We start from the raw sequence: 22,197 nt of genomic DNA, 5'->3' as shown, positions 1-22,197 counted from the left end.
TTCTATTTTTAAATTAATTATTTATTTTTATTGATTTTTATTGAACTCTACATTTTTTTCTGCTCCCCTCCCTGCCTCTCCCCCCCTTCAGTCCTCTCCCAAAGTATCCATGCTCCCAATTTACTCAGGAGATCTTGTCTTTTTCTACTTTCTATGTAGATTAGATCCACATATGTCTCTCTTAGGGTCCTCATTGTTGTCTAGGTTCTCTGGGATTGTGATTGGTTTGTAGGCTGGTTTTCTTTGCTTTATGTTTAAAAACAACTTACAAGTGAGTACATGTGATAATTTGTCTTTCTGGGTCTGGGTTATCTCACTCAAAATGATGTTTTCTAGCTCCATCCTTTTGCCTCCAAAATTCAAGATGTCATTATCTTTTTCTGCTGTGTAGTACTCCATTGTGTAAATGTACCACATTTTCCTTATCCATTCTTTGGTTGAGGGGCATTTAGGTTGTTTCAGGTTCTAGCTATGACAAACAGTGTTGCTATGAACATAGTTGAGCACATGTCCTTGTGGCATGATTGAGCATCCTTTGGATATATACCCAAAAGTGGTATTACTGGGTCTTGAGGAAGGTTGTTTCCTAATTTTCTGAGAAATCACCATACTGATATCCAAAGGGGCTGTACCAGCTTGCATTCCTACCATCAATGCAGGAGTATTCCCTTTTTCCCACAACCTCTCCAGCATAAGTTGTCATCAGTGTTTTTGATCTTGGCCATTGTTACATGTGTAATACAGAATTTCAGAATTGTGTTGATTTGCATTTCTCTGATGACTAAGGATACTGAACATTTCCTTAAGTATCTTTCAGCCATTTTAGATTCATTCCTCTGTTGAGAAGCATGGCAACTCTTATAGAGGGAAGCATTTAATTGGGAAGTTCGGTCCAGTCAGGATGGGAAGCATGGTGGCATGCGGCCAACATGGTTGTAGAGAGGTAACTGAGTGTTTCATATTCAGATCTGCAGGCAGCAGGAAGAGACTGAGACAGACTTGTAGAGGAAGTTTCTGTCCTGCTCAGTCCCATAGCCATTCCATCCTAAAGAAACACACAGAGGTTTCTTATAGTAATTATAAACTGTTTGGCCTACTAGCTCAGGCTTATTATTAACTAGCTCTTGCAACTTAAATTAACATAGAATTCTTGTTTATGTTTAGCCACATGTCTTGGTACCTTTTATCAGTGAGGCATTCTCATCTTTCTTTCTCTGCATCTGGCTGGTGACTGATTCTGCCTTTCCTCTTCCCAGAATTCTCCTAGTCCTGCCTGGCTACTGTACAGTCAGTATTTTATTAAACCAATATGAGTGACAAATCCTTACAGTGTGCAAGAGCATTACCCCACAGCATCCACTTCTTCCAACAACATCACACCTGCTCCAACAAGGTCACACCTCTTAACAATTCCACTTCCCATGAGCTTATGGGGGGCATTTTCTTTCAAACTACCACACCAACAGAGATCCAAATCCTGGTCTTCCTGCTTGCAGGGGAAACATTGTAGCCTAAGCCACCTCCTCAGATCTCCAGCCCTGTAGTAGGAGGAGCTGGCTGTGTCCTGCCACCCAGCTAGCTTAACCCCCGAAATAACCACACAGAAAACTGTATTAATTAAATTACTGCCTGGCCATTAGCTCTAATTTCTTATTGGCCAACTCTTACATCTTGATCTAACCCATTTCTATTAACCTGTGTTCACCATGAGGTCATGGCTTACTGGGAAAGATTCTAACCAGCATCAGTCTCAGGCAGGAGAATCATGGCATCTGTCTGACTCTGCTCTTCTTCCCAGAATTCTGTTCTGTCTTCCCCACCTACCTGGGTTCCGCCCTATCAACTAGGCCAAGGCAGTTTCTTTAATGACTAATGAAAGCAGCACAAACACCTCCTACATCACAGCCCCACCCAACTTTTCACACTACAGAACGGACAATGGCTGGGAGCCTGTTCTCACCTTCTGTCTTGTTGAGGAGGGTTGCTCTTGTCTGTGCTGCACCACAGTTTTGAGCCTCTCAATGATCCTCCTGTCTCTGCTTCCCGTATGGCCACTGGAATGCTGGGATGACAGATGTGTGCCACGGCATCTGGTTTTTGATGTGGCATTGAGCGCAGGCTGTCAAGTTTGCATGCCTTGTACCTTTACCCACTGAACCACATCCCTAACTTCCACGGCTCATTTTGAATCAGTTGTGGGTGACCCAAGGTGAGTGCTGAAATTCTTCCTGGAAATAAGCACCGTCTTGACACCTGAATGATGGAGTCAACAAAATAAAAAAAATCAAGGCAGCGTGACAATATTTCACTCCCTGGCACACAACAGGCAATGAGGTTAGCATTTGCCTATGTTTTCCCCATTTCAGTGGCAGAAGTCATTAGAGGCAGTGCTGTTCCTCTCAGAGTTCTACATTTGAAGATCACCATTTATGTGCTCCTGGATGTTGACAGCACGACTCAGTGATTATGAGCATGGGCTTCAGAGCAGGGAGGATGGCTCAGTCGGTAAAGTCCTGGCTGTGCTCCTCCATGAAAGCAGCTGGTTGTGGCCGCATGTGCCTGTAAACACCAGGTCTGTGAGGCAGATAGACCCCTGGGGCTTGCCCATTAGCTAGTCCAGCCTAACCAGTAAGCCCTCAGTGAGAGTGCCTGTCTCAAAACTAAGGTGGACAGAGATGGAAGAAAGCTGCTGCCAATCCCTGGCCTCTTGGAATCGTGATGTAGGAGCCGCACCAAGCAACCTGGGCTCTCCCTGTCTTTTGTCTCCTAGGATCGCAACTTGTTTTCCAGGTACCAAAGTCAATCTATCGGCTCTCCGTACCTTCCGAGTGTTCAGAGCTCTGAAAGCAATTTCTGTCGTCTCAGGTGAGCCACTTTCAAGACTGACTCGGAGCTAAAATGTTCTCTGACATTAATAAGACATTTTCAAATGGGGGCTAGAGAGATGGCTTCATGCGTGGGAGCTTTTTGATTTTTCAGAAGAACCATCCCCATTGGGTGGTTCACAGCCACACACCATTGGGTGGGTCACAGCCACACCCCACTGGGTGGTTCATAGCCACATACCATTGGGTGGATTCACAGCCACACCCCATTGGGTGGGTTCTATCCGGTTTTGCTATTGTGAGTGACACCACCATATACATGGGTGTGAAGACATCTCTAGTGCATGTTGACTTCGGAGATCATACACCCAGAAGTGGTATAACAATGTCCTCTGGTGGCTCTATGTTTAATCTTTGAGGATCCTCCATGTTGATTTTTATAGCATCTGCATTGATTTATAACCCCACCAGTAATGTACAGGGATACCTACCTTCTCCCTCCACCCGCGTTCTCACCAGCCCTTCTCTCACTCTTTCCCCTGCTCCTCCTTTCTCCCTCTTCCTTCCCATTTCTTCTCTTCCCCCCACCATCCTGTCTCTCCTTCCAGACTTCTTCTCTTCCATCCTCCCTCCCGTAGCAGTAATCGGAAGTAAAGCCTCCACTGGTGATTCACACCCTGACACTCTCATAACCCCTCAAGAAAGTATTTTTCTCTCCGTGAGCTTTTAGCTTGCATCTCCCTTATGGTTAAGGATGCTGAGCATTCTTCTGTACACAAACTGATCATTTGTTCTTGGAGTGGTAGGAACCACACAACCAGAAGAATCCAACGTGTGTAACTCCTTTGAGGTGGTTGTTGTGGGCACTGGGATTTCTTTTTAATTCCCTGGACCGTTGGCGTGACTGGAATCAGACACGGCCAAAAGCGCTTCTCTCGGTGACCCACTCAGAAAATGTGATTTTAAAGAGCAGCTTGTTTTGAGAAAAGCGGCCTTGATAACCTGAAATTTTTCTATTTCTTTTTCTGTTTAAGACTGTATTAAATCATTCCATGACTGCTATTTTTTAATGTATGGGTTGAGAAATTAAAATATACCTAATTTAATTTAAAATTTCTTGTTTAATTCATTTGCCCATTTAGTTACTGGATCGTTTTATTAGTGCTTAATTTTTTGAGTTCTTTGCTTCTTCATACCGCTCCTGTGCAGTTGTGCGGCAGGCATAGGTCTGCTCCCAGTCTGTGAGCCGCCTTACGTTTTGTTGGTTGTTCCTTTGCTGCCGTTCTTGGAACTGTCTCCCGAGCCCTCGGCGTCTTTTCCTGCGTGTCATTGCCCACCGTGTCAGGAATTGTTTCCCCCATCTCTCTCTCTCTCTCTCTCTCTCTCTCTCTCTCTCTCTCTCTCTCTCTCTCTCCATCTTTCTCTCTCTATCTCTCTATTTTTCAAGATAGGATTTTTCTGTGCAACAGTCCTGGCTGTTCTGGAACTCACTGTGTAGATCAATCTGACCTTGAACTCAAAGAGATCCACCCGCCTCTGCCTCCCAAGTGCTGGGCTTAAAGGTGTGCGCAACCAGTGCCCAGTTTCCCCCCTATTTTTCTCTAGCAGGTTCAGAGATTCTGTTTTTTTTTTTCTTCCCTGCTACGTGACAGAGATTCTGGTCTTATGGTAAGGTCTCTAACCTGTTTTGAATAGACTTTTGTGCAGAAGTACCAATCAAGTTTTGATAGCCTGTAAGTGGACCTTCAGTTTGCCCGGCATCATTTGTTGAAGAGGTAGATACTCCTTTTCTGATGTTTGTCTTAGACGTTTAGGTGACTGCACCTGTGTGGCTTCATTTCTGGGTCTTGTGTTCTGTCCTGTTGGTGTCTATGCCACCTCTGTTTGCCTTTGCTACCATAGCTCTACCGTGTAATTGGAGATCACGTACGGTGATGCTGACAGCATTGCTTAGCATGGCTCTCTCCACACGGCCTCCGAGACCTTCATTAACCCCCTCCTCAACCCTTGCCCATTTCTGGTCAGGGACTGAGAGGTGTTTCTCCCCAAATGTCTCATCCCCTCAGGTCTGAAGGTTATCGTCGGGGCCCTGCTGCGCTCTGTGAAGAAGCTGGTGGATGTCATGATCCTCACGCTCTTCTGCCTCAGCATCTTTGCCCTGGTTGGGCAGCAGCTCTTCATGGGGATTCTGAACCAGAAATGTGTCAAGACCAACTGTGGCCCTAACCCTACGTCCAACAGTGAGTTCCCCCTTCTACCCTTTGGTTTGTGGGTGGTTGACTGCTCCCCATCAGCTCCCACTCATACCGTTTGGTTATTCTGTCTATCTACGCTGAGCTTTCCATATATTTTTAAGGGAATTCCCTCATTCCTTGAGTTTCTTTGGAGAAAGAAAATCTGACTCACCCCCACAAGAGCAGAGACTGCTGCTGTATTTGCTCTTTAGATCTCAGCCCACTGAATTGTCATGGTTTGCAGAGTGAGCTCAGAATGCCTGGATTTGGCTAAAGAGCACCAGACATTTGGTCAAAGGGAACAAGACCCCTCCCCACTTCAAGTATTTTATTATTTTTGCAGAGTTAGTGCTTTTTCTGTGCCCACCTGCTCTGGCTTGAGGTCAAACTTACTGCGTTTTGGTTGGTCCTGAACTCCACGTAGCTGCAGCCTCTTCATGTCGGGCACGGCTGGGTCTTGTCCAGCTTTTCCCTGGGACTGGCCTCTGGTCCGTTTGGGGTGATGATGTGTGTTACTTGCGGAACAGGGACATGATGGTGACGATCCATCTCTCATTTCTCTTACCTCCTTTCCCTTTGCCCTCTTCTCTTTCTAAGACCTCCTTCCTCTCTGGAGGCCCATGTAGGTCATTTCAGAGGATTAAAGCCAGCTGCTTGAACAATAGTCAGATATATTTGCTATTCTTTTTTTTATGTCGGTCTTTCTTTTTTCTTTTTCTTAATCTGATTCTATGACTTTCATCTCTTAGAGGACTGCTTTGTAAAGGAAAACAATAGTGACAACTTCGTCATGTGTGGCACCTGGTTCGGCAGTAGGTAAGAGGTCCAGACTGTGCTCCTCCCACACCGACCACCCCAAGACCTTTCGGAATATGTGCAGATAGTCTCCGTGTAATGACTGTGCCTGGTGGGAGTGCCCAGGGAGGACTTTCCTGGGCCTAAGCAGACTTATTTATCGATTTACTTTAGTTTTAAATTATTTTTAAAAATTTTATTCATTTCTATGAGTGTGGATTCTTTGCTTGCATGCATGTCTGTGTGTCACGTGCATGTAGCATCTATAGAGGCCAGAAGAGGGGTTCAGCTTCCCTGGGACTGGAGTTACAGGTGTCTGTGTGCTGACACGTAGGTGCTGGGACTGGAACTTTGTTCTCTGGAAGAACAGCCAGTGACCTTAACTCCACCTTTCCCGGCTCCTAACCTTTGCTTTTAATGACAAAGTCTCATTACAGACCACTCAAACTTAGGATCCTTCTGCTTCCCGAATTGCTGGGATTACAGGCACGTGCTGTCGTGCCTGGCTTACATAAGCTTAGACTTGTGTTATTCAAATAAAAGCTATTTCTAACTGGGCAGTCCCGGTGCACGCCTTTAACTCCAGCACTCCAGAGGCAGAAGCAGGCAGATCTTTGAGTTCAAGGCCAGCCTGGTCTACAGAGTGAGTTCCAGGACAGATAGGACTCTACAGAGAAACCCTGTCGTGAAAAAAAAAAAAAACCCCAAACAACAAATTATTTCCAAGTGTTGATAGTGGGTTTCCCCCCAGTTATGTGGAATTGGTAGCTCACAAGAAATGTACAGAAAATTCAATGATACTTCAAATTTGGGGGATGGATCTACAAGTCTCTCAAAGGGGACTGAGAAGTTAAATAAATGGAAAAAACTATCAGACACCAAAAGAAATACTCCCTGTATTTATCCATAAGAGAACCAGTGATAGTTTCATGAGACGGCCCCACAAGAGCGGTTAAGACATGCTTCTGTGGGCTTATTAGAAAAGTATGTGCAGATGAATGAATAAATAGATAAAAAGTGTGTGTTTCTCTCTTCATGCAAAACTGGAAGCTTATAAACCTGATTGTTCCTGGCACCTGTAGTTAAGTGGGTGGGACCCAGGGACAGGAGAGAGAGACTTAATGATCACTATGTATACTTTTTCTTAAGCTGCAGAATTTTTATTTTAAATCATGCAAATCACCATTGTCCCAAAGTTCATTCTTTTTCTGTACCTCACCCTAATTTCATCTTTGCTCCCTCTCGTTTCATCTTTGCTTTTCAGTTTGTTTTGACAGTTTTGTATATGTATATGATAAATTTTAGCGATTTTCCCCATGGCCTCCTTATCTCCACTCCTCCTGATGAAATCTGTCTTCTTTCCAAAAATGTCCCCCTCCTGCTTTTGTGATGTGTGTGTGTGTGCGTATATGTACATGTGTGTGTGTATGAGTGTGTGCGTGTGTGTGTCCCACCCAGTTTAATTAGTGTTGCTTGCACAAACACGGGTGTGTGGTTTTCTACTGGAGCACTGGCAGCTTACCAGCGGCTACACCACTGAAGAAAGGGATGCCTGCCCCTTCTCCAGCCACCCCTAACTGTTAATAGTCCCTCGTGGAGAGGGTGAGGCCTCTTGAGCCCCTCCTGTTTTCGTGACGGAGGTTGGCAGGTCCCATCTTCCTGTGACATGGGCTTTTATGTTGCTATTGGACCTTGTGTCCACATTTAGTCTTTCAGTGAAAGCCTGGCCAATATGATTTCTTCATCAATCCACTGGAAGGGTCAATGAGAGACCCCGAGGGGACGTCCTGGAAACTCAGCAGGCAGGGGGAGTGGTGAGGTGGCCATTTTTCCTCTATGTTTTCTTGAGGGAGCCCAAGGCCCTCTGAAGGTTGATGCCATGGCAGGAAAGTTGGCCTGGGGGAAATAAAATCTATTCTCTGTTCCTTTGTTTCTAACATCCAGCTCCTGTCCCAGTGATTCTACATGCAACAAAACCTCATTTAACCCAGACTATAACTACACCAACTTTGACAACTTCGGCTGGTCTTTTCTCGCCATGTTCCGGGTCATGACTCAGGACTCCTGGGAGAAGCTGTACCGACAGGTTCCTGTTTACCTTCTCTCTCTCCCTCGTGCCCCCCGACCTCTGCCCTGGATCACCAACTCATGCGTCATTTATTTCAGACCTACCCTCCCATTCCCGCTTTGTCATCCAGTGCTTATCTACAACGGCAGCACAACTGGATTCTGCTTCCGAAATAGCGTTAGAAACCCCGAGACAATGGAGCAAGTGTTTGAATGTGGTGTAGTACAAACAGATCTCTTTCTACATGCGTTTTCCCTGCCTAGGTTTCTACCCTTAGCAATTCTCTCTCTCTCTCTCTCTCTCTCTCTCTCTCTCTCTCTCTCTCTCTCTCTCTCTCTCTCTCTCCTCTCCTCTCCTCTCCTCTCCTCTCCTCTCCTCTCCTTTTTTCTGCCTCTCCTCTTTGGAAAGCCCGCAAACATCATTGAGAGAGTTACAGACAGGAAAGTCAGGGAGCATGACCTCTCTGTGAACGTAGGGCAGTTCCACTGTGAGAGAGGACCTTAGGAGTGGCTGTGTGACCGGGAGGCTGGAAGGGGTGTCCAACCTTGTGACTTCTCTGAGTCACAATGGGCTAAAAGGAATTACCATGGGCCACGCTGCGCTTGCAGGTTGTGGGGTTACACATGTTTCTTTTGCCTGATGTTGCAGCAAGACTTTGCCATTCACAAAGTTCTCTTTTACATACCACGCATGGCTCAACAGCTAAGAGCATTTGCCCCTCTTAAGTTCAGTTTCTAGCAGCCATGTCATACAACTCACAACTGTATATCACTCCAGTTCTAGGGGACCTGACACCCTCTTCTGGTACACACACACACACACACACACACACACACACACACACACGGCAATACCCTTATGGACATACACATAACGAAAAAAACATCTTTAAAAAAATCCATGTGATTGAGTCATAAAATATTGCGAAATAGCTTGCATTTTAATAAGTTCACCATCTTGTCTTAGGCCGCATTCAGAGCTGTCCTGGCCACTGGCTGGACACTCCTGCTGGATGTCTGAGTATCTGAGACTGTATTATCGTGCTGAGCTGTGGGAGATAAAACAGAAACGAGCTGTGCTCTGCCCCTCACAGATCCTTCGGACCTCTGGCATCTACTTCGTCTTCTTCTTTGTGGTGGTCATCTTCCTGGGTTCTTTCTACCTGCTCAACTTAACGCTGGCCGTTGTCACCATGGCGTATGAAGAGCAGAACAGGAACGTGGCTGCAGAGACAGAGGCCAAGGAAAAGATGTTTCAAGAAGCCCAGCAGCTGTTAAGGGAGGAGAAAGAGGTGGGGCTTAGACAGTGGGGCTGGCTTTAGAGTCAGAGGGGACGCAGAGGCAGTGTGATGGAAGCTGAAGGCTGCCTCTTGGGGCCAGGTTTCAGCCCTTTGGTACCCTGTGTTTTGCTGAGAATTTAAGCCCTTTGCAGGGGGCTACGCTGCTGTTAGTCTCAAGCTGGTCTGGACACAGGATTCTTGAGAAGGTAGTCATGATAATTTTGAATTCTGGAAGCCTGTACCATCTTGAACACACACTGAATTACTGGCTACAGAATGTAATTTATTTATGTGCAAATTCAGGCTCTGTTGCAAATTTTTTAAAATTAATTAATTAATTAGTTGTTTTTCCAATACAGGGTTTCTCTGTAGCTTTGGAGCCTGTCCTGGAACTCACTCTGTAGACCAGGCTGGCCTCAAACTCACAAAGATCCACCTGCCTCTGCCTCTCAAGTGCTGGGATTAAAGGTGTGCACCACCACTGCTCAGCTACAAACTTTCTTATGTGAATCTGAAGATATTTTTCTTTGGAACATTTGCATGGTGGAGGGCTGGGTTCTGCTACAGGAGGCAGGCTTGTTATTCCCTCATGGTGGAGGGCTGGGTTCTGCTGCAAGAGGCCGGCTCGTTATTCCCTCCCTGGATCCCACTACAGCTCCAGGTCACCCCACAAAGTTTCCCTGGTACCTTATATTCTCTACTCCAATTCTAGGTTTTTCAGGGTAAGAGCCCTATTTTTACACTCTGTGTTATCTTCTGTATAATACAGATTTGTCAGATGGAAGCCCCTGGTAAGACCTTAGTGTCCTCAGGCATAAATACGTATCGCCCCTAGCACAGCCTAGGGTTAGTCAAGGGGAAACTGTGCAAGAGTTAACTCTGCCTTTGACAACTGTGAGGCCTGTGCAAAACCAAGCCACTCCTTGGATAAGCAAGAGCCCAGCTAACACATTCAAATGAGGCAAAGAGCAATCTGATGAGTTCAGTATTAAGGGAGAGAGGAGAACAGCCCACTGAGGTTGAGGTCATCTGCATGTTCATGGGGGGAATAATCTGTTCATTAATTGCTTCTGTTCTCTTCCAAAGGCTCTGGTTGCCATGGGGATTGACAGAAGTTCGCTTAATTCCCTTCAAGCATCGTCCTTTTCCCCAAAGAAGAAAAAATTTTTTAGTAGTAAGACAAGAAAGTCCTTCTTTATGAGAAGGTCTAAGAGGGACCGGGCCTCGGCGTCAGAGTCCGAGGATGATTCCGCTAAAAACGTAAGTCCGCTCCCAGGGATCAGCCGTTCTCCCGTGCACTCAGGGCCACGGATCTGCCGATAGTCCAGTGAAGGAAGTCCTCTCTTCGTTCCCGTCATTTCTCTAACTGTGCACTCAGGCGCACCCTCCTTCATCTGTGCCGTGATTCCAGTACACGTTTATAAATATCTGTGTGAGCAGTCACCGTGTGTGCGAGAGTTATGTTCGCTGTCACGGTGACAAGATTCCCGACAGAGCAACTTCAGGGACGGAAGGTGTGCCTTGGTCTACAGTTTTAAGGCCCTTAGTCCGACCTGGTAGGCCTGGCGTGGCTTCAAGATCGGCTCAGACTATGTGAGCAAGAGACTGAGGCAGCATGGTGACTGGTCACGTGGCGAACGACCGAGAAGCAGAGCTAAACTGGAACAGGAGGTGTGACTTTCAAAGCCCACAGCGGCCTATGTCAGTCAACGAGGCACCATGTTCCCGAGGGTCCTTAACCTTCCAAAAATAGGACTACCATATGGGGATGAAGTTACAGAGAGAAACTGAACAATTGCCCAGGAAGATGGAGAGAGAGAGGGAGGGGTAGAGGCAGGAGAGCGAGAGAGCAAGCTAGCGAGCTGAGAAGTGGGTACAGAGTAGGTTCAGGGTGCCCACTGCCAGGACTGCAACACCAGAGTGAGCCAGCAGAAGCGGCTGGGAACTGCAGAGCATCCTAGGGAGGGAGCAGGAGAAAACAGGGCTGGGGTAAAAGGGAGGATGGTCCCTGCAGCCAGAGTGAGTTTCTCCATGGCTTCCTTTCCTCAGTATCAGGAACAGATGGAGCTGTTGGGGGGTGAGAGCCGTTGGGAACCATTATGTGGAACATTTTGTTTGGGTCTAGGGGGTAGCTCAGGAAGTAAAACATTTAAAGGACAGGGTGAAAATGTAAGTGTGGGGGTAATAAGGAGAAAGATATGGAAGGAGGAGCCAGAGTGGGAGGGACCCGAAGCTCACACAGAGGAGGAGGCTTGTGGCTGAATTCTGTCTGGTCCTTGTGCCGTGTCTCAAACCAGTTAGGATCTGTTGATGCAGAAGCAGCATTGTTTACAGAGGAGGGCACCGATCCCATCCTTAGCAGTGGTCAGTGCTAGCCTTGGAGTACCACAGCAGCCAGAGTCCAGTCGGTCCTGAAGGCTAAGCGGATGGCTTGTGGGTCAGAGGTCTGTTGATGCAAAGAGTAAGGTTTTAGTCCAGCTGTTTAGTTCTGAACACAATGCCCAGAGCGGCACAGAGGATGAGTTGGATGGCCCATGTCCCATCAGACCCCTCTCAGGGATCACTTGAACTGTCCCCAGCAGCTTGGGGGCATTGATCTCCTTTTAGTTGCTTCATACTGACCAAGTGGGGGCGTATGAGGGACTGGTATCAGTCAGAGTGCATCCAGGGGTCACCATAAAACATAGCAGATGGTGTAGATCCCAAACCTACGACAGGAGCCGGGAGCTGTACAGCTATAGGGGCAACTGTAAAAGACTAAGTTAGCGAGCAAAAGTTTTTACATTAACATTATCATAATTTTTGCTTAGTAAGGTTGAATGCAACTGTACAAGTGGCTGGACTTCATGAGGTGACAGATCATTAGTTTTTATGTCTTAATTATCTTTAACAATTTACAATAAGTTAGCAGCTTTTATAAGAATTAGAATATTTTATAATTTTTATCCCTGTTAAGATTTTGAGTCTCAAAAATTACAATTTTGAATTGAAGAACTTTTAGCATCAAATAAATTTTAAGTCATAGGCACAGTTCCCAGAGAGACTGGGAACCTTGTTTTCCTGGTCTTTCATTGCTTACTCTAACATCACAATTTTTTTATATGGCCCAGTTTCTGCAAATGGCTAAAATTAACAAATTAATAAAGACAGGTTAGATATGCATCTTTAAATCAGTTTTTATTAGTATGAATATATCATTATAACTTTAGGAATTTATAAACCTTAGTCATCAAACACATGTTATTATTAAGATTTGTTTTTCATTGTCTAACTTATTTAGACCATCTATGACTTGACTTTATGATGCAGATAATGCCAAGATAACTCCAAATAGAGTATTCTAAGGTTTTTCTTTATTAAAAGGGAACTCACGGATCACAGCAAGGAAATAGAAATGGGGTCCAACATCCAGGTGTGGCTTGTGGGAAGAAGAGATCAAGCTTGGCAGGACTGTGACCTTTTGGTAACCTGTGTCATACCCCAACCTGGTCCAACCTCTTAAAGGCCATTGGCTGAGGGAGGTTCCCCATCATCCCCTTTTGTCTAAATAGGAGAGTTCCAAACCCAATACAAAACTATACACACTAAGAACAGATACCTGTTGACTGCGGTTTCTGTCCCGCCCAGTCCTGGAATCATTCAGTTGCAAATAAACACACAGAGCTCTACATTAATTATAAACTGATGGGCCTATTAGCTCAGGCTTTTTATGAACTCTTATTATTTATATTAACCCATAACTCTTGTCTGTGTTAGCCACGTGGCTTGGTACCTTTTTTGATGAGGCAGTCACATCTTGTTTTCTCTCTGCCGGGATGACAACTGCAGACTGACCGTTTAATCTTCCCCAGAATTCTCCTGTTCTCATTGCCCCACCTCTACTTCTACCTGGTTGCTCCTGCCTATACTTCCTGCCTGGATACTGGCCAATCAGCATTTATTTAAAATACAACTGATAGGATACAGACCATTGTCCCACAGCACTCCTCCCCCCCCAAAAAAAACCCACAAAAACCAAGAACTCTGAATCAAATCTCCTTTGTTTAGTTTTTCTCCTGACCATTATCCATAACAACTTGTAACCAACATTCTAAACAAAGGCAAACATCCATAATCCATTTTTTGGGAATGTGGGTGTAGTTTTCCAGCTACTTCCTGCTGATTGGGGACACTGATAATCTTATGGGAACCTAAAGAAAATTTAGAATTACGATCAAGTCCTGATTGGAGTATTCTGTGAGGCTTGATCATTTCCGGCAACAGTCTTGAATCTGTTCTGGATGTAGAACTCAGACATCTGGGTCATTCACTCCTATTGAAGATTTTTTGGGGGGGGGGGTCTTCCTTGATCAAATCTAATTTTTCTTAGCCCAGAATGAATCCACAGCCTCTCATTTCCTGTGGAAACAAAAACAAAATCTCTTCTCCAAAGTAGCATATCTTTTGACTTAAAATTTAAAGTCAAAACATTATATATATATATGTATATATATATATATGATTAATCCAGCAGCATTTATAATCAAATGTCTTTTTAGCAGCTTTTGCTCTTTCCTCAGCCATAAAACAATTTAACAACAACATAATAACATACAGTATCCAGACTCTCTGTGTATTTTTCATTTTTATGTGGCTTTATTTTAAACTCTTTTATTTTAAACTTTTATTTTAAACTTCTTTTGTTTTTGTTTTTAATTTTTGGCTTTTTGAGACAAGGTTTCTCTGTGTATCTCTGGCTGTCCTGGAACTCACTCTGCAGACCAGGCTGTCCTTGAGCTCAAAGAAATCCACCTGTCTCTGCCTCTCAAGTGTTGGGATTAAAGGTGTGTGCCACCACACCCAACTGCTCTCTTCCTTTCTTTTTTATTTTAAGGACTTTAACCTTTTTATTTTCTCTCCCAAGTTCGCACATATATATTTAAACACACTGTAAACCATTTAAAGTTTTTTTTTTGTCCGAATCTATCTTTACTGTGTATCTCTCTTTTTCTGACCACATAAGTCTTTAATTTGCTAAGTGATATGGTTAGGATTAAAGCTGTGGCTTTGATGGCTGGATCCACCTCATTCCTTAGCTTTCTGAGAGTCTAGCCTCACGGCGGAGGTCCTGGCCAGAGCCATCTTTAGTACCACACTTTATGGCATCTCTAGGTCCCTGACACCACCAAGAAGCATGCTGTCAGCAACTCATAAATACCATTTAAATGTTTGGTGACAGGGCCTCTTAAAAGAACTGCAAAGTTTCGCAGCTAAAGCTGAGTCAGGAAGCCTCTTTTAAATGAGATGCACTTGCCTCCAGCAAAGAGAGCAAACCCAAGAAATTGCTGCTAGCAAGAAGCCATGTTTTACGCTGTTATTTTGTGTCTAGAATCACTTCCCAAACTCTCTCAGGTTTTCTGTGGATGCAGTTGTCCACACGTTGGGCACCATTTGTTGACTGAGGTTTCTGTCCCACCCAGTCCTGCAATTGTTCAGTCCCAAATAAACCCACAGTGGTCTACATTAATTATAAATTGACTGACCTATTAGCTCAGGCTTCTTATTAACTTTTATAACTTACATTAGCTCATAATTCTTGTCTGTGTTAGCCACATGACTTGTACCTTTTTCGGCGAGGCAGTCACATCTTTCTTAATCTCTGTCTGGGTGACAACTGCAGACTGAGCTTTTCCTGTTCCCCAGTTCTCATTGCCCCACCTCTACTTCCTGCTTGACTACTGGCCAATCAGCGTTTATTTAAAATACAAGTGACGGGGTACATACCATTGTCCCACAGTAGATATCAAGTATAAAAATTAGAATTACAACCAGTGTAAACTATATTAAGCAAGGAAAATATGCTAAATATTTTAATAATAAATTTATCCTAAGGAGTCTAAGTCTTGTATTAGAAATGACTTGGCTAGATCATAAGAGCAAGGCAACTATGACTATCTATTCTTCAACCCCATTGAAGGCCTGAGGAGGGAGATAATATTACTTGAGTAGGCAGGAAGTGCAATCAAACAGCTTCCAAAATGTTCAGTAGGTGACAGAGACAACTGGCTACCTGGGCAATCACCCAAAGACTCATTTGCAATATTAAGCAACCAACTTTGGCTCAGGCCTAAAGTAACTGATAGGCCATTTTCAGAGGCAGGAAAAAATTTCAGAACTATCTTACTCTGTCATGGCAAGGTTTGACAGTCTTTTTTTTTTTTTTTTTTTGCATCCTGCTTGTTCAGTTTGGACATCATGCACTTTGTCAGTGGTCAAGGCTCAAGGCTTGGGCATTTCCTTGCCCAAAGGCCAGTTGTACCAATAAGAAAACAAGCTCCAAGTGGAGTGTCTTCAGTGTGCAACATTCTCTCAGGAATAGGTGGATGTTGCCAGGAGCACTCATATCTCACATCAACAGAATCCTAAGTTATTTATATGGCATGTTCTGCAGATCTTCAAAGTGGTGGTTGAAGATTACCTATCAATGCAGAATACAATCTCTATGTATCTGAAGAATCTAATTAGTCTATAAGTATAACAAACATGGATGACTATTGACCTATAATACTTAATATCTATGTAACTTAAAGACTAAGACTTTATATCAGAATATTAAACAATCTGTAAACAACTGTGCAGCAAATGAGGGCAGTGACCTTAAAATGTAAACAATGTATAAACATCTTCATCCATGGTAGAAATATACAATGCAATATGATAAATATATCCTAAAATTGAATCAATATATAAAATGTCTTAAACAGATGGAGTTGAAGAATAGTTATAATTATAGTTTTCCTAAGTTATGATAAAATATAAAGTAGATATAAGTATTGTAACTGTAATTCTTGTTTGATACCTGTTTTGTTATATGTAATATTACTATGTTAAAGTTAAAACCTTCCTTTTTACTTAAACAGAAAAGGGGAAATGGTGTGGGGAGTCTTTCTGTAGATTTGTTGCTTTTATTGGTTAATAAATAAGCTGCTTTTGGCCAATGGCTTAGCAGAATATAGCCAGAGAAGCCATGGCGCCACTGTAGGGGACAGATGCCTCCACTGGAGCCCATCGGAACCTTGCCGGTAAGCCACAGCCACAAGGTGATACACAGATTAATGGAAATGGGTTTGTTTAGTAAGAGCTAGCCAATAAGAAGCTAGAGCTAATGGGCCAAGCAGTGATTTAATTAATACAGTTTTTGTGTGGTTATTTCAGTTTGGGCAGCTAGGAATAAATGAATAACCTCTGCCAACAACTTTAGCTTTTGTGACTCTGTCTTCATCTACTATTATTTTTATCCTTATGGCAAAAATCATCATATAAAATATCTATTCTTAGCTGGGTGATAGTTGTGCCTGCCTTTAATCCCAGCATTCAGGAGTGCTCAAGGTGAGGCCCTAGGACATATGTATAGAGCAACCAGCAGCATCTGTTTGGTGCAGACCAACCTAGATGGGACTGGAGCAGGAGGAAGAGTAGCGAATTAGAAGCGAATAGGAAAGATCCCCAGGAGAGTGGTGTCCAAGCCAAGTGGAATTCACCAGGCAAAGGAAGAGCAGGCATTGCCAGTGGAGAAGGGAATGTGTGCCAAGGTCTGGAAGCAAAAATGAGCAGGAGAACGTGGCCCATTTAAAAGCGTGAGTGTGTGTATATCTGTGCATGTGTGTGTGTGTGCGTGCACACACTTGTGTGTATGTATGCATATGTGTGCATGTATGTGTGTGTGTTTAGGTGACAACGACAGGAGTCTGGATTGGTAGAATGGGGCAATCACAAAAGATCCTGACAGCAAAGCTGAGAAGCTCATTCAGTCTTCTTGCTGAGGGTAGGCAGTAAGAAGCTGTGAAGGACTGTAACCAAGAGAATGAGATGTGTGTCTTTTGTTTTGTTTTGTTTCTTTGTTTGTGTTTGAGACAGTGTCTCGCTATATAGCTCTGGCTGTCCTGGAGCTTGCCATGTAGACCAGGCTGGCTTCAGACTCACAGAGATTCCCCTGCCTCTGCTTCCCAAATGTTGGGATTAAAGGCATGTGTCCGTACACCCAGGGAGAGGTTCGTTTGTTTTTATTTATTTAGTGGGTTTTGTTGTTGTTTTGAGATTAGGAATCAATATATAGCCTTGGCTTCCGGGAGCTTGCTATGCAGACCAGGTTGGTCTCAATTTTATAGGCATCCATTTATCTCTGTCTCCTGAGTCCTGGGATTAAATGTACCACCAGGCCCAGCTGGAGAGGTATGTTTTTGAAACCCTGGATGTAGGTTGATTCGAAAGTAACTGTGATTTTGCATTGCTGACATTAACTGCTTGCTATTGGAATACACACACCACCTAAGATTTGTTTTCCCTCATCCCCACGCTCATCTCCTGACTGTGCTTCCTTGCTAATGATTTAGTTCTCGCTGTGGGCTTTGTATTTCCCTCATCTCAGTGGCTCCCCACCTTCCTAATGATGCGACCCTCCTGTTGTGGTGACCCCCAGCCACAAAACTGCTTTGTGGCTACTTCATAACTGTAATTTTGCTACTGTTATAAGTCATGATGTAAATGTCTGTATTTTCCGATGGTCTTAGGCGACCTCTGTGGAAGGGTCATTCAACCCTCAAAGGGGTTGCCACTTATACTGTGGAAACAACGTTGGGTGAAATGAAGATGCTAGTGGTTTTCTTATTTGATTTCAAAATGGGTCACAAGGCAGCAGAGAAGACTCGTGACATCGGTGACCGGCCCAGCGACTCCCAGTGCACACATAGTGCAGTGGTGGCCCAGCAACAAATCTCGAAAAGGAGACAAGAGGTTTGAAGATGAAGGGCATAGTGGCCAGTCATCGGAGTTGACAGCGACTGACTGACAGCAGCCATCAAAACCCATCCTTTTCCCACTTGAGAGAAGTCGTCAGTGGACTCAGCATGGACCATGTAAGGCCGTTTGACATTTGAAGCACATTGGAGAGCTGAAAAAACTCACGAATGCCTCATGAGCTGACTGAAAATCCAAGAGGCGCATTATTTACTTTACACAGCAACAGGCCGTTTCTCTACTGGATTGTGACATTTGAGGACCAGCGGATCTCATACGACAACCAGGGATGACTGGTTATGGCAAAGCATTTTCGACAACCAAGCCTGCTCCAGACAAAGGTCGCGGGCACTCTTTGGTGGCTTGCTGCCAGTCTCATTTCCTGAAGCGACATCATTGCATGTGAGGAGTGTGCTCAACAGGGGAGATGCACCCAAAACTGCACCACCTGCAGCTGGCCTGGGCCAGCAGCAAACGGCCAGTTCTTTTCCACAAGAAAACCTGAACGTACGTCACACATCGAGCCCTTCAAAAGTTAAATGAATCCAAATGTTGTCTCACCTGCCACATTCACCTGGGCGCACCAACCTTCCACCATGTCTTCGAGCATCTTGACAGTGTTTTGCGGGGACACACTTCCTCAGCCAGCGAGTCGCAGAACAGGCTTTCTGAGAGTTCGTGGAAGCCCAAGGCAGGGATTTGTATGCTATTTGGATAAACACACTTAGTTCTTGTTGGCAAAAACATGCTGATTGTAATGGCTGCCAGTTTGATTAATGAAGGTGTGTTTGAGCCTGGTTATAATGATTTAAAGCTCACGATCTGAAACTGAAATTTCTTTTTCAACAAGCTAACCACATTGAAGAGAGGAGATTGGAGGAGACTAGAGGAAACCAATTAAGACGTTGCCACAGTAACCCCAAGCAAGAGGTGGTGGCAGCAACTTGTGTGAGGACTCAATGTGTAACTTTTCCTGGGGGAGAATAAAACATCTCCTCGCCCAGATAGGGCATCAATGACAGATCAAAGAAAGAATTCCACCCAAACCTAGCTTGGGGAGCAAGTGATTTTATTGGGGTTTCTTATAGGCACACGGGGGGACTAAAAGACTCCTGTATCATTGAAAAGCCCTCCCAGGGGTAAGAGATGACTCACAAAAGCTGCACCCCCAGAAGCCCACCTCCAGCTGTGCGCAGCTCAGCCAGAGTCTGTGCTCTCCGGCAGCTGCCTACTGCACTTACAGTCTCATGGAAGCAGGTCAATGAGATGGCCCAGGGGGTAAGGGATGTGCTTCTAAGCCTGAAGACCAGAATTGAATCCTCGAGACCCGTATGGTGGGGTGGAAGGAGAGAACCAATCCCTTCAAGCTGTCCTCTGATCTCTGCTCATGTGCTGTGATACAGGCACCTGCCAAATAAACACAATGTTTTAAGAACCTCATGACTTGGCCTTGTGGATCTTCTAATTTTCCAAATCTCTTGAATCTTGGGAGTTTCCCTAGCTTTCTGAGCCTTAGGATCCTCTGTCCTTCTGGGAGGGAGTGTTTGAATTCATAGAAATAGCTAAAGGCAAGAATGAAGAAAGATAAGCAAGCTGACCCACAGAAAGTGATACCCAGTGAACGAGCTGAAGTAGGTTCCATGCTAGCGGCTTATTGAGTAGGTGATTTGTTGAGACAAGAAAGGACATACTTTAGGGGTGGAAAAGATGGCCAGTTCCATTTTGGATATGTAAGTGTTGATGTGCGCATGGGACATCCTGGAAAATAAATATACTGAGTGGATCGTGTGAATCACAGAATTTAGACACGGTTGACGCTTGCTAGTAAAAATTATTCTTTTTTTTTTAAAAAAAACTATGCTAATATTGTATTAATCCTTAACAATTATTCTTATCATTAAGGTAGAGAGTATTTGTTTGCTCTTTGTTGAAAGTGAATAAAACATAAAACCCAAGGCCAGACTCCAGAAACGCACATGGTTAAGAACAGCGAATGGCCAAATCCCCTTTCTCTGATCTGTTTCACACAGGCAAAAAAACCCACAAAAAACCAAAAACACCCTGAGCATCATACATGCTGGGGAGATTCAATGCACTGCTCCGTACAAATGCTCAGCATCTTTACTTGACGTCTTTTTGAGATGTGGGGAATGTCAACACCTGCCTTTAAAAGGCCTACTGTACTTTCTCTTGCAGCCACAACTCCTTGAGCAAACCAAACGACTGTCCCAGAATTTGCCCCTGGACCTCTTTGATGAGCACATAGACCCCTTCCACCGGCAGAGGGCGCTGAGTGCCGTCAGCATCTTGACCATCACCATGCAAGGTGAGTTCCCCACTGGAGTTCTTTGTGTCCCCCCAGAAGCCCTCCACAGAGGGGGTTTCTTGGGAACCACCCCACTGTGCCATAGCGCGAAGAGAGACTCCTCGTGTCCCAGGAGCCCTTCAGTGGAGTGACTTGAGTGCAATGATCTTCCTGGGAGTTAGCCGCTCGGCGTGGGTCCCTGACTGGGAACTGACCTTCATGGGAGTTAGCCCCTCCCAGTGGGTCCCTGGGTGGGAACGGGCTAGAGAGCATAGACGGGCAGACTGGGCAACCTTAGAAGATCTGAATGACAAAAGTCAGCCAAAAAGAGCACTCAAGACCTTGCCAGTAAGTGGCAGTTGTTGGCTAAGTTAGAGCTAGGAACCTGGTGTTGGCCAAAAAAGACCTTATAGTTGAGCCAGGACACTTGCCCCAGGCAAGGGACCAATGCTCAAGACCATGAAAAGCTGGGAATATGTGGGCCCTTTAGCACTTCTAAATTATTACCCGACCTTACTTGACTTTTGTGAGTTCCTGAAATGGAACCCAACAAATCAGGGGTGCAGGGAGCTAAGGGGCTGAGCTTAAGTAGCTACCAGAATGCCTGAATTTGTTCCTTTTTTTTTTTTTTCATTTTGACAACAAAATAACCGAACAAAAACCGCCTAAGGAAGAAAGAGAGGAAGGTTTATTTGAGATCACAGTTTGAAAAGCTCCATCATGATGGGGTGGGCATGGAGGCAGGAATAAGAGGTGACTGGTCACATTGTGGTTATAGTCAAGGGGGAGAGAGTGGGAAGGAGGGAGCAAGAGAAGGGAAGAAAGAAGAAGAAGAGAGGGAGGGAGAGAGAGAGGGAGGAAGGGAGGGGAGAGAGAGGGAGAATGGCAGGGGGAGAGAGAGAAGGAGGGAAGAAGGGAGGGAGGGAGGGGGAGGAAGAGAGAAAGGGAGGGAGGGAGGGGGAGAGACAGAGAGAAGATGGCTGGTGTTCTTGTTTTTTTTGTTTAATTCAAACCTCCACCCATGAAGCAGTGCCTTTTCTTTTAAGGCAGGTCTTCCCACCTCTGTTAATCTAGGGAATTTCCTCACAGATGTGCCCAGAGGTTCGTCCCCTTGGTATTTCTAGATCCTGCGAAACTGACAATCGACATTAACCATCACATAACCTTCCATTGCCTCCGCCCTTTTCTTCTCCTGAGCTCTGGCCACCCCTGCAGAGCCGTAGTCCCCACCAAGTCCTCTCTTGAGAAAGCAGAGCCTGTGCTACCTCTGTCTCTCGCAGCCTCTGGCCAATCTGTGTTGCTCTCTCTGCGTCTGTGTCAGATACACTTGACTCTGCGGCATCTTAGTTGTGTGCAGAGATGTGTGTCTCCTCTGTGCCGTGATCAGCAGGAAAACCTGTGTGACTGGCTACGTGTCACAAAAATCCCAGGGAAGAGGAGAGTTGGGGCACACGCAGGCAGAGAGCAGCCAGGCTGGCTCAGAGCAAACGCCTTCCCCACCCTTCCATTCTCTTCCAGAACAAGAAAAATCCCAGGAGCCTTGTCTCCCATGTGGGAAAAACTTGGCATCCAAGTACCTAGTGTGGGACTGTAGCCCTCAGTGGCTGTGCATCAAGAAGGTCCTGCGGACCGTGATGACGGACCCCTTCACTGAGCTTGCTATCACCATCTGCATCATTGTCAATACCGTCTTCCTGGCCATGGAGCATCACGACATGGACGACACGTTTATAAATCTACTAAAAATAGGAAACTGGGTAATCTCAGGCTCTTGGAAAGCATACAGAAGCTTGAATATTAACTCTGCCAAGGTGCAAACTGGGTAATCTCAGGCTCTTGGAAAGCGTATAGAAGCTTGAATCTTAACTCTGTCCAGGTGCAGACATTTTCAGTAACCATAACCCAGACTGCAACCT

At 45.0% G+C, this 22,197-nt stretch overlaps 1 protein-coding gene across 1 annotated transcript in view; it reads left to right on the top strand.

Moving 5' to 3' along the window:
- Nucleotides 1-22,197, top strand: part of Scn11a (sodium voltage-gated channel alpha subunit 11) — a 65,190-nt gene that overhangs the window by 9,765 nt on the left and 33,228 nt on the right. The window contains exons 5-12 of the mRNA XM_057766558.1: nt 2,771-2,865; nt 4,892-5,065; nt 5,809-5,875; nt 7,799-7,940; nt 9,016-9,213; nt 10,288-10,461; nt 20,173-20,302; nt 21,800-22,038. Coding sequence (XP_057622541.1) covers nt 2,771-2,865; nt 4,892-5,065; nt 5,809-5,875; nt 7,799-7,940; nt 9,016-9,213; nt 10,288-10,461; nt 20,173-20,302; nt 21,800-22,038 — 1,219 coding nt within the window. The remainder of the gene's footprint in view (nt 1-2,770; nt 2,866-4,891; nt 5,066-5,808; nt 5,876-7,798; nt 7,941-9,015; nt 9,214-10,287; nt 10,462-20,172; nt 20,303-21,799; nt 22,039-22,197) is intronic.

This window comes from Chionomys nivalis, chromosome 4 (genome assembly GCF_950005125.1).
Source record: "Chionomys nivalis chromosome 4, mChiNiv1.1, whole genome shotgun sequence".
Taxonomy (NCBI): Eukaryota; Metazoa; Chordata; class Mammalia; order Rodentia; family Cricetidae; genus Chionomys; species Chionomys nivalis.
Note: the sequence above shows the minus strand (reverse complement) of the source record. Positions and strands in the feature narration are given on the sequence as shown.